Source organism: Bos indicus, chromosome 26 (genome assembly GCF_029378745.1).
Source record: "Bos indicus isolate NIAB-ARS_2022 breed Sahiwal x Tharparkar chromosome 26, NIAB-ARS_B.indTharparkar_mat_pri_1.0, whole genome shotgun sequence".
Lineage (NCBI taxonomy): Eukaryota > Metazoa > Chordata > Mammalia > Artiodactyla > Bovidae > Bos > Bos indicus.
The window spans coordinates 18811275-18822992 of record NC_091785.1 but is presented as its reverse complement, the minus strand read 5'-3'; the positions used below and the strand labels follow the sequence as shown (position 1 = coordinate 18822992).

Sequence of the window (11718 nt, the reverse complement as noted above, 5' to 3'; positions counted from 1 at the left end):
CTCCCTCCCCACCCCACTCCCACCCCTCTACAGACACACAGATTCACTAAGCCTACAGACTCAGAATCCAGAACCCCTGGTCATGACCTGGCTCTGACTCTTGGAATCAGATCTGGATTCAGGTCCTGGCTCCAATCCCTACTTAATCTTTTTAGGTCAGTGCCTTTATCTGTAAAGCACAGATAGTAGAAGTACCTACCCATCTTATGCCATTATTGTGAGAATTAAATGAGGTAGTTTATGTAATGTGGTCAGAAAGACTTGACACATGGGAAGCACCCAATAAGTATTAGCCATCATTGGAAATAGTTGATAAGGTTATGAAGTGCTGTGCAGTGTCTGAGGCACTAAGTAAGTGCTCACTAAACAGCAGGTATGATTATCTTGGCCCCAACTAAGCTGGGATGTCCAGGAGGTGGGCTCTGGATCACATCCATCTCTGATTCCCCAGCAGTCAGCACAGCTGCCCGGAACCAGGCAGGAACTCCACAAATGCGTGAGCACTGGGGGTGAAGCACTTGCCCGGCTGGACCAGGAGGGTGTGAGCAGCCAGAAGACTCCTGCCGGGAAAGGGGAGAACCCAGGTGTCAGGAAAGAGAAAACAGAGCAGAGGGGTACAGGCCGAGACGGAGAGATAACCAAGTGAAGTGAGTGAGAAAAGGAACAGGAGAGGCTGTGTCGGAGAGAGATAAGGAGACGGCTAGAGACGAGGAAAAAGCCTAGGGAGGTGAAGGAGTCCTGGCGAGAGGCGCAAGGCGAGGCTGGAGCACTGGCGGGGGAGCAGGCGAGCGGGAGAGGGGCGCACGAGCGGGCGGGACTCTGGGCGGGACGCGCGGGCCCCAGGGCAGGAGGGGCCGAGGGGGCGCCACCCTGCCTCCCCGCCTTGGGGCGGGGGCCGGGCGGCCGGAGATTGGCTGCGGCGCGCGGCGAGGCCGGGGTTGGAGCCCCAAGGTGGGAGGCGCCAGAATCACTCGGTGCGCCCGGGAGCGGAGCGAGGCTGCCGTCCACTTGGGCGACCTCAGCGGCGACGGAGTGTCGGGGGCCTGCGCAGCCATGCGGGCGGCGGCCGGGGGCGCGCGGGCGGCCGTGCTGGCTCTGCTGCTGGGGGCGCTGCACGGGGCGCCGGCGCGGGGCGAGGAGTACGACTACTACGGCTGGCAGACCGAGCCGCTGCACGGGCGCTCGTACTCCAAGCCGCCCCAGTGCCTCGACATCCCCGCCGACCTGCCGCTCTGCCACACGGTGGGCTACAAGCGCATGCGGCTGCCCAACCTGCTGGAGCACGAGAGCCTGGCCGAGGTGAAGCAGCAGGCGAGCAGCTGGCTGCCGCTGCTGGCCAAGCGCTGCCACTCGGACACGCAGGTCTTCCTCTGCTCGCTCTTCGCGCCCGTCTGCCTCGACCGGCCCATCTACCCTTGCCGCTCGCTGTGCGAGGCTGTGCGCGCCGGCTGCGCGCCGCTCATGGAGGCCTATGGCTTCCCCTGGCCCGAGATGCTGCACTGTCACAAGTTCCCCCTGGACAACGACCTCTGCATCGCTGTGCAGTTCGGGCACCTGCCCGCCACCGCGCCTCCAGGTAGCGCTCCCGCCCCCGCCCCCTGCGCTCCGACTGCCCCTGGGTACCCGTGAGCCGGACCCCAATGGATGCCACAGCCCTCTAGAGGTGCCATCTCCTCTAGACACACACACACTCAGAGTCTTTGCTCAGCCCTGCATGTCCCCCCGAAGCCTTCCAGCCTTCCCCTCCCGCCATGGCCTGCCAGAGTAGTGCCTCCTTGCGGCTCTGGACGTTCAAACTGGTTCTCTCCCATTCCAACTGCTCCTGAAACCTCTCCTGGCTTTCCCTCGCAGCTTCCACCTTCCTAAGCTTCTGGAATCCCAGGGGTGTGAGGGCAGTGCTGTCACTTCATCCTGAGGCCTCCAATAAATGCCTTATCACCCCTCTCAGCCCACAGATACCCAGGGTTGCTAAAGATGCCTTTGGCCTCAGCAGCCCTGGACCCCTACCTGTGTTGGGATTTGGGGAGGGGCGGAGGCTAGGGGAAATGATGTAGCCAAAGACTGGGGGCCAAACGCAACTCTGGGCTATGGTTTCCACCCTGCCCCTATTTTCTGCACCTGGGAACCCTAAATTCTCCCACTCTTTCCCCAGTGCCCCAGGCAGTCAGACCCCTGGGTAAGGCTCAGAGCAGAATGGTGAGCAGGGTGCCAGGCTCTGCCCCTAACAAGGAGCCCTTGGGCAAGTTGAGCCTCTGTCTCCTCATTGTTAAATAGGAAGCAATCTCAGGTTCCCCAAACTTCTAGACTCTTAAGTGCCACCTTCCTCCCCACCCCCATCCCATTACCCCTCATTCCTCTCTGGTCTCAGCCTCCCCTTCACTGTGCACCCCCCTCATTCTTCTCCCCACTGTCTGCTAACCTCCTTTCAGACAGAGTAAGCCCCTGTTGGACACCAGATAGGAGAATAAACAGTGGCACCAGGCAAGGAAGCTTCGCCTGGGTGGCTGATATGAGAATCCAGGAAGCCCCTGGCTCTGGGACTCTCCCAAGGGGCAGCACTGCCCCAGTTTTCACCTGACCCGGCCCCCCAAAAGCAACTGAACCCCACCACACCCCACCCACCGCTCAGAGCTAACCTCACCCATGCTATCCCAATCCTATGCACCCACATGGGACCTGAGAGTCGAGGTTGGGTGGGGGTCTTGTGACCAGAGAGTGGTGAGAGAAGGCAAACTCCCTATTCTTGGGTTAGAAATGGGACCAGGAAAGGAGAGACACCGCTCAAGAAGAAACAGCACAGTCCCCAGCAGGGATCCTGGCAGGGCTCTTTTATTCTGGTTTTCTTGGAGCTCAAACTTGGAAGGCAGGGAAATCCCATTCTTAGAGTCCCACCTGGCTCTGCCCTCCCACTCCCACCCTCTTTGAGCCCCTCGCCCTGCCATGATGGGGCGGCCTGCCAGGAGGCAGACACACAGAGACAGGCCGGGCGCACATGATGGCCGCAGCTGCCAGGGTCATGGGGCAGCCGTGCCTACCTGGTCAGTTTCGTCCCTTCACAACCTCGTCTCTGGAATCTCACAACCACTCAGTGAGCATGATCATTACCATCATCCTGATTCCTGACGGGGAAGTGGAGGCTTGGGAGGCGGAGGTGGCTGGTCAGTGGGGGAGCCTGAACCCTAAGTTTGGCTCTTTGGCCTCTGATCCCCTCACTCTATCCCTGCTTCTCTCTTCAGTGACCAAGATCTGTGCCCAGTGTGAGATGGAGCACAGTGCTGACGGACTCATGGAGCAGATGTGTTCCAGCGACTTCGGTGAGTGTAGAGCCCATGTGGCCACTGCCCTCTCCCCAGAGAAATACACTTTTTTTCTTTTTGGCATCCCAGGGACTTCAGAAGCCGCTCCCCAAGGCCATGGTCCATCCCTAGCCAGGGCTCTTGCAGCCTTTCCTTGACACTGCCTACAGAAGGGCCTCCAGGGCTGGATTCTCTTTGTGGGAGGCAGGCTTGGTCCAGAGATGGATGGGGGCAGCAGAGGGGAGAGATGGGCTCCAGGACGGAAGCGCAGCCCCCTGGCCCCCGGGCACCTCTGCCTAGTACCTGATGCATCTCTGGCTGGGGGTGCTGTGGTCCCCGGCCCCACAGCTTCATCCTGAAGCCTCCTCATTCCTGGGGCAGTCAGGACCTGGCTCCCATGCAGACCACACAGCCGGGCCTGTGGTCTTTGCCCGGTTGGTTCCCGTTTTGTGCCTTAACCTCATTGTCTCTAAAAAAGAGAAAGCAACGAAACCCTTCCTGTAGCAAGTCTTTTATGTTGTTAGTCTGTTTGGGAAGAGAACATTATTATTGCAAGGTGTGTGTATGTCCAAGAGAGAAAAAGAGCGGGTGGGAGAGAAAGAAGATTTTTATAACAATGTCTCTCCCTGGGTGGCCAAAGCTACTCTCTGGCTTCTCCCAGAGATGGGGATCCAGAGGCCCAAAGAAGGAGGATGCTACCCTACGTGACCACGCCCTGCTCTATTAGGCTCTTTAATCACCTCGCCCACTAGCCACACACTCCACAAACATCCTACAAACTCCTACACATACCGCAGACATCCTCTTATACACAAAAACGTGCAGCAGCACCACACTACACGGTCACACACACACACACATAGAGGTGACTGCAGCGCTTCCCGACCCTGCGTGTCACACTGGGGAAAGCGTCACGTACTGCAGAGCAGCCCCTCCCCGGAGCTGGCATTTACCAGCCCACCACTGCTCCAAACACCCTCCACACACATGCACACACACAGCCAGAAATCCTATTTGGAAGCATCCATCCCCAGAGATCACGAAGTCCAGCCTTCCTGCATCACAAGGACCCCCTCCACCAAACGCTCCCTCCAAGTGGTTATCTCCACCCCCAATATTTTCCCTTCCCTGGGGAGCCCACGCCCAAGTTCACTCCCCAAGGAGAGCTCTCCACCCTGCACCTGGTATCATGGAAAGGCACAGCCCAGATCTCAGTTCAAGCCAGGCTCTAGAATTCAGGCCCATCACCACCTCTCCAAACCTCATTTCCCCACCACACCCATTCATGTCAGGATGAAAGCCGATAATGTCTGCACAAGTCCAGCACCTGGTGGGAGCTTCGTAAGTATACATGCGGAAGCTCCATGTCTCCAAGGCCCAGGCCTGGAGCTTCAGGCAGAGCACCAAGCATGGGGTCACCAGCATCCTAAGCAAGCCTGATGGCTCTCATGGCTGACCCCCTGTCCACCCCCCACACACAGTGGTCAAAATGCGCATCAAGGAGATCAAGATAGAGAATGGGGACCGGAAGTTGATTGGAGCCCAGAAAAAGAAGAAGCTGCTCAAGTCGGGCCCCCTGAAGCGCAAGGACACCAAGAGGCTCGTGCTGCACATGAAGAACAGTGCTGGCTGCCCCTGCCCACAGCTGGACAGCCTGGCTGGCAGCTTCCTGGTCATGGGCCGCAAAGTAGACGGACAGCTGCTGCTCATGGCCGTCTACCGCTGGGACAAGAAGAACAAGGAGATGAAGTTCGCAGTCAAGTTCATGTTCTCCTACCCCTGCTCCCTTTACTACCCCTTCTTCTATGGGGCAGCAGAGCCCCACTGAAGGGCTCTTCTCTGCCCCACCCAGCCATGCCCTGTCCTCGGTCCCCATCCCTGGGGCACTCTCTCCTCTGCCCACCTGGCCTCCCCCTCCCCAGGCTGACCTAGCCCCTGCCACAGAGTGGTTCACGCAGAGCTGTGCAGGTACAGGCACTAAGGGATGGACACGGAGCCAGGCTGTCCTTGACTGAGGGGTTCTGGGGTTCTTGGAGGTTAGCTCCCAGAGAACCAGGCCTTTCTCAGTTCAGGGGAAGCCCCAGGCTCTCAGAAAGTAAGCAGAGAGAAGAAAGCAAGGGAACGGCGCAGGGGCTCGGAGCAGCCTGAGGTGGCGGCTTCCAGGGGAGCCGGTAGTGTCAGCCCGTCTGTTGCAGTGGGGCCTCACCCGGGAGAGGGAAGTCTTGACATTGGGCTGAGCTACTTGGGGGACAGTTCCCGGACCCCATGCCCCTTCATGTGTCCTCATCATAGCCCCCAGAGGAAAGGGTCATGGTGCCCTCCAGCCACACTTTCCCACCTCCCCCATCTCTGCCTGTCTCCTTCCCCACTGGACTGGGGAGAAGCCCAGCCCAGCCCCCTCCCAGAAGCTCGCTCCTCAGCCTCCGCGTGTCCCTATATCCTGATGACCATAAATTATTGCTTCTGCTGCGAGGCCATAGGTACTAGACTGATGCAGGTAGGATTTGATTTTCTATTTTTTTTTTAAGTTTTTAATTAAAGAAAACAAACAGTTGATTTTGAGCAGGTGATTTCTTTGTCAGCCAGTTCCAGGAGGGAGGGCGAGGGGCCATTCAGAAGGGACTTTGAGAAAGAGGCCTTTTTGTAACCCACGGTCTGTCTACACAGACATACTTGGAATGCCTAAAAAGAGCAATTCCCATGATTTTGCAGGATCCACTGAGAACACACAGCAAGGGTCACCCTTCTTATCCCCACAATGAGCCTAAGCGAGCGATGGGGATGACTATCCTTTTGTCTCAGAGGAAGGACAGAGATGCCAAGTTCCCCAGCCTTCTCCCACACTCAGAAGGTTCCCGTGGTCCTGCAGCACCTCCCTGACATGGGCAGTGCCCGCTCCAAGGAGCCCCCAAGAGGCTGGGCCACAGGGAACTACTATGAAGGGCCAGAGGCCTAAACTTGTCACTCCCACCCCTTAAGAGCTCAGACACCCCTGGACACTGGACGTGTAGCAGATGGTGGCGTGAACAGGTGCTACTCCAAGCTGGTCCCTGGAGCATCAGTGTTGCCTGAGCTGGTGAGAACTGCAGCAGCTCAGGCCTTTAACACTTTGAAGCATTTGGGGAGCTTTTACAAAATACTAGGCCCTAAGCTAAAGCAATTAAACCTGAACCTCTGGAGGGTGCTCCAAAATCAGCATTTCCAGGTGCCCCCTGGGTGGTGTGCAGCCAGGGCTGAGAACTTCCATCCAGATAAGCCAACAGCTGAGGCTGGAGGAGGGCAAAGGGCTGAGCTTCTTCAGGCTGGAGCAGTCCTGTTCCTGCTTGCAGGGAGAGGACCAGCTCTAACGCTTCCAGGGGCTTCTTCGGTGAGCTCAGGGCAAAGGGAGGCTGCTACCTTGAGCTGGATGAAGCAGCAAGGGGAGAAGCCTTGAAACGGAGGCGACAGGCTACTGTCACTCAAATGTCCAGAACATGGGAGGGATGATGCCAGGGAAGCGTCCTGGGGTACCATCAGCAGATGCTGAGGGACAGGGCAGATGTACCGAGCAGGGGGGCCGCAGACACCCCTAGACTGCTTTCCCCACCAACTGGGGTTCAGCTGGGATGCCAAGTCCAATCAAGACCTGCTGCTCCTCCGAAACAATGGAGCCACGTTCTCTCTCTCGATGAGGAAAAACCCTGGCTTGCTCCCGCAGCTCTCAGAGAAGCGAGAAACGAAGAGGCCAGTGCCAGCTAACAGGTGGTCTGACAGCCGGCCATAAATCACCTCCCTGGCAGTCAGGTGGCCCCACCACAGGTCAGGAGCGGCAGAGGCCCGCTTGTTTCTCCTTCCTCTGAGGACACCGCTGCCACCCACCCTCGCCCAAAGCCTGCCCAGCCCACCTGGCTCCCTGAATCCACCCCTTGTCTCCCAGCCTCCTACCCCAACCAAATATTTATGGACACTTCTATGGTCAACCAGGACCAGGAATTATTTTTCCACTGAATACACAGGGCTTGGGCTGCCTCTGGCCGGAGCACAATACTGACCTCTGTCAGGTGCTGGCAGCCCGTGAGAGGGAGCGGGCAAGGAGGGGCTCCCTGAGCCCATCCTGGGAGGCCCCGGTAAGGCGCTCCTCACCCTACAAAGGCAGCAGGCTCCGCTCTACCTCACCTCTGTCCCCAACACCTGCTGTCAGAGCCCCCAGGACTCTCTTTCCTGGGACCAGACACCCAAGAGGACCAGCAAGGCCTGAGCCCTTGCTCATTCTGTCCAGCCACAGAACACTCCCTCCTGGCCAGCCTGAGACAGGCGGCAGGGCCGCCCCGCGAGCGTCTGCACTGCGTGTCAGTGACTGGGGGGAGCAGAAACTCCCAGAGACAGCGGGGCTTCCCCAGGCAAGGGGGTCTGGAGCTGGGAGGTCCACATCCCAGGCTCGTTCTGTCTTCCTGCTCTGCCTGGGGTGGGGGGGATGGGAGGGGGTACCTCCTCCTCCCAACTTCTCAGCCACATTCCAGGGAGCAAGGCAGGGAAGGGCTAAGAGCAAAAGCTGCCCGTGAGCTGCCTCTGGCCCTTTTGATCAGGAAAACAGTAATTTCCCAACAAGTCCCACCTGGTAGGTTTCCACTTCTTGCTCACCAGCCAACATTCAAGTCACATGGCCGGCCCCAGTTGCAAGGGAGCAAGGAAGTCAAGTGTTTCAGTTGAGGACAAAAGGAGCGTTCTGATAGTGAACAGAAGGGATTCAGGGAAGGCCTCCAACACTCAGGATCGGGTGAGAGAGGCGGCAGAGCCCAGTCTGGGTTCCAATGCTGTGACCTAACGACCATGTGACACTGGGACCACCGCCCAGCCGGAAAATGGAGTCATCGTGTCTACTTCACAGGGTGGCTGAGCGTTAAGTGGAGAAATGCGTGAAAAAATACCTGGAAACAAGGCCCAGCTTTTAGAAAATGTTCATTAAATAGTCATTAGTATTTTTATTAACCAAAGGCTTTGACCTAGCACAGTGCTTACGCAAAATAAGTGCTTATTAAAGTTCTAATTGATTTGTTAACCAACTAAGAAATGCTTCTGGCAGGAGGGCAGGAAAGGCAGGAACATCTAAAGGCCATAACTGTTACTTCTAGAAGGGGGAGAGTCTACATTTGGGGTTTTGTATCAGAAAACACATACCCAGGTATGTAGGGCAGTAGAGGGGAGAGACATATAATACCACAGTAGCACTCAATATATCAAGCCCATTAATGTATAAATAACCAAGTACTTAGGCATTCTTACTTAAACGTCCCAGTGTAGGTACTATTATTATCCCTATTTGTTATTTTTTAATTAATTGTTTAATTTGGCTGCACTGAGCAGCATGCAGAATCTCTAGTTCCTTGACGAGGCACTGAACGTGTGCCCTCTGTGGTGGGCAAGTGCAGATCCTAACCACTGGACTGCCAGGGAATTCCCCGTCCCCACATTCATGATGAGGCTCGGTGGCAAAGGACCCACTTGCAACGCAGGAGATCTGGGTTCGATCACTGGGTCGGGAAGATCCCCTGGAGGAAGAAACGGCAACCCACTCCAGTATTCTTGTCTGGGAAATCCCATGGACAGAGGAGCCTGGTGGGCCACAGTCCACAGGGTCACAAAGGAGTCAGACGCGACTTAGCAACTAAACAACAACAATTTTAATGATGAGGAGGCTGAGGTTCAGTGAAGTTAATGAACTTACTGATGGACACACAGCTGTACTTAGCAGTGTGGTGAGGATTTGACCCCCACGCTCTAACCCTGGGAACTACTGCCTACAAGGGGCAAAGCTGAAGACAGGTGGGCAAGATCGGTGTGGAGGCAGCTGTGCTTCTGCCACCCTGCCTCACAGGAAGATTTCGGGGGGCCCCTGCTCAGATCCCACCCCAAGGGCCCTGCGAGCAGCAGAGAAGCCAGTCTTGAACACCCCCCTCACTCCTCCTCCCCTCTCAACCCCGTCAGCATCCAGCCTCTTGGGTCCCACAAAGGAAGCTCTCATCCCACAAGTGTTCAGTTGGCTGTAATCCTGGCTAAAGTTCACTCCTTGGGAAATCCAATGTGGGGGGTGGTTGTTGCTGGAATGTGTGTGGCTGGGACCCAGTGTCCCAGCCCAGACAGCAGGCTCTGCTGGGGCCAGGGGGATCCGGAGTCCCCAGCCCCCAGCTGTGCCCGAGAATGGAATGTGCTGCTCTGGGTGTTGAAAACGACTCAGCCAGGGAGGTGGGGCAGTGCTGGGAGCTGGGGGAGCTCCTGCCACAAGACTGCCTCTGTTCCCCTGGAGGCTGAGCCCACTTCGCTAGGGCTGGTGGTGGGCAGGCCCCTTCCATTAGCTCAGCGTCTCAGAAACTCCTGGAGTGTGTGGGGGCAAGGCAGAACAGAGGGTAGGTGACAGCCAGGACTGCTATGGTGACCCAGTTTTTCTCTGGTGCCTAGAAGCACCTGTGACACAGTTCACACCAGGGCTCCATGGTTCACTAGCTATGTGACCTTGGGCAGGTTATTTCACTCACTTACTCACTGGTTAAGTTAATAACAGAACCTAGCTTTGGGGACTCTCATGAGGTTTAAATGAGATGACACACTCCACACACTGCCCACTACGAGTGCTCAATAAACACAGGTACTATGATCTTAGAGCCACCAGGTGCAGGAGAGATGCTGGAGCCAGGGCCCCTTGATGCCTCGAAGGTTCCATGGAGACAAAGGGATGATACTGGTGCTTCTCTTGGCTTCAGCTGTGAGGGCCAAGTGACCAACGACCACAAATCCGGAAGACCCCAGAAACCACGGCCAGTTCAAGGTCTGCCAAGGATCACTGGAGACTGCTCCCCACCATGAGCAGCCCACAAAAAATGATGGACAGAACCCTCAACCCAAGTCAGGCTGTGGGAGCTGGCTGTCCATCCAGGTCTGCCCAGCAGGCCCCAGGGCCGTCCTAGACCTGGCTCCCGTCCCCTCACTGGGTCCCCGAGAACAAACCGGAAGACATCTTTAAAGCCAGGCATCCAGGTCTACAACAGACAATCTGCCTTCTAGGCTATGCTGCCTTCGGTGCTGTCTACACTGCAGACCCCAGAGAGCTGGAAGGCGCCACCCACTCCTCGTAAAGCCCTCCACGGCTCCATCCCCCATTTCCCAGTGGCACCTGCACTCTAAAGCTGTCCACTGCTGGCCTGCTCTGAGGCCCTCACATGCACCTCAAGGGGACAAGAAGGTACCCTCCCTTCTTCACTGACCCCAGATGAAAACCTTGTTTCTCACGCCCCTGAATCCTACGTCCTGAGAGCTCCTCAAGCTATAGTCTGTACTCCACCAACATTAGACTTGTTTTCATTTTCCCAACATAAAATATTGACTCTGCTTTTTCAAACTACAGTCTAGCCTCATTCTTTCCTGAATAATAATCTATAATTATTCTCTGGTTTTAAAAAAATCGCTGTTCTAAGCCATGCGGGGCAGAGTTGTTTTGCTATTCCTGAAGACTGCCAGGAAGAGAGAAATAAGTTAGCGTTTATTGAGCATTTCCTATGTGCCAGGCACCTAACTTCCCACCTAAAGTGGACTGTCTTATTTAATCCTCACAGCAACCATATGAGATAAGACCACTCTCCACCCACTTTACAGATGAGGAAAGCAGCACAGACAGGCTTGGGGCAAGCCCCTCCCTGTAGCAACTCACTCCAGCGTGGGTGCAGTCAATGTAGAATAGGCCAAGTGTGGAGCTGGCCCATCACAGCACCTGCCTTTACTGCCGCTGGGATGCTCCCTGGCTAGTGCACACTGCTCCGGCTCTGAGCAAAGCCCTCTGGCTTCATCCTCCAATGTGGTGGGAACCACATGCTCATGCGGATGCACTGTGGCTCCCACAGTGAGGGGCTGGACTGGATTAACTCCGAGTATCCCTCCAAGTGACCAACCGGGCCACATGCCCTCCACGAGAAGAACTTCCTTCCTGGGCCTGTGCTACCACTCTGTGCTCTTTTGCTCAAAGACCCTATTTTCCACTCCTCCAGCATTTCCTCTGGACTACCAAGCTGCTGAAGACACTTTGGTACTAAGTACTGTGAACATGCTCTTCTGTAAAAACTGCCAGAGCAAGGTTCTGGCTGCTTCCCTGCCTCCTGGGGCTCCTTGGGAGCTGCTGGGGCTCTGCCATACCAGGGGGAGGGCCCAGATCGAGGCCTCAGTGCAAGGACTCCCCAGGCATCGCCATCCAAGGTGCACGTGCATGGGGTCGTGAGGATGTGGCTGCAACCTGACCTCGACCCCAAGGCAGAGTCCCTCTGCCCCCTCCTTTACTGCCTCAGGCCTACGGTCTGAAGACACCACTCTGCAAGATTCCACGCCAAACCTTTTGCAGCCACCACTTAACTTCCCTGGGCCTCAATTTCTTCCCCTGTAAAATGGGAAGAAAAACAGA

At 56.5% G+C, this 11718-nt stretch overlaps 1 protein-coding gene across 1 annotated transcript; it reads left to right on the top strand.

The window, feature by feature from the left end:
• Positions 1 to 975: 975 nt before the first annotated feature.
• SFRP5 (secreted frizzled related protein 5) lies at positions 976 to 5852 on the top strand. The gene is made up of 3 exons (XM_019953173.2): positions 976 to 1576; positions 3237 to 3314; positions 4778 to 5852. Exons 1-3 carry the CDS (start codon positions 1054 to 1056, stop codon positions 5122 to 5124), a joined length of 948 nt encoding a protein of 315 aa, XP_019808732.1. The 5' UTR covers positions 976 to 1053; the 3' UTR covers positions 5125 to 5852.
• The last annotated feature ends 5866 nt before the right edge of the window (positions 5853 to 11718 follow it).

Coding starts and splice junctions, on each gene's coding strand:
- SFRP5 (XM_019953173.2), top strand. CDS start 1,054: ATGCGGGCGGCGGCCGGGGGCGCGCGGGCGGCCGTGCTGGCTCTGCTG. Junction 1,577..3,236: donor GCCCGCCACCGCGCCTCCAG/GTAGCGCTCCCG, acceptor TTCTCTCTTCAG/TGACCAAGATCTGTGCCCAG. Junction 3,315..4,777: donor GATGTGTTCCAGCGACTTCG/GTGAGTGTAGAG, acceptor CCCCACACACAG/TGGTCAAAATGCGCATCAAG.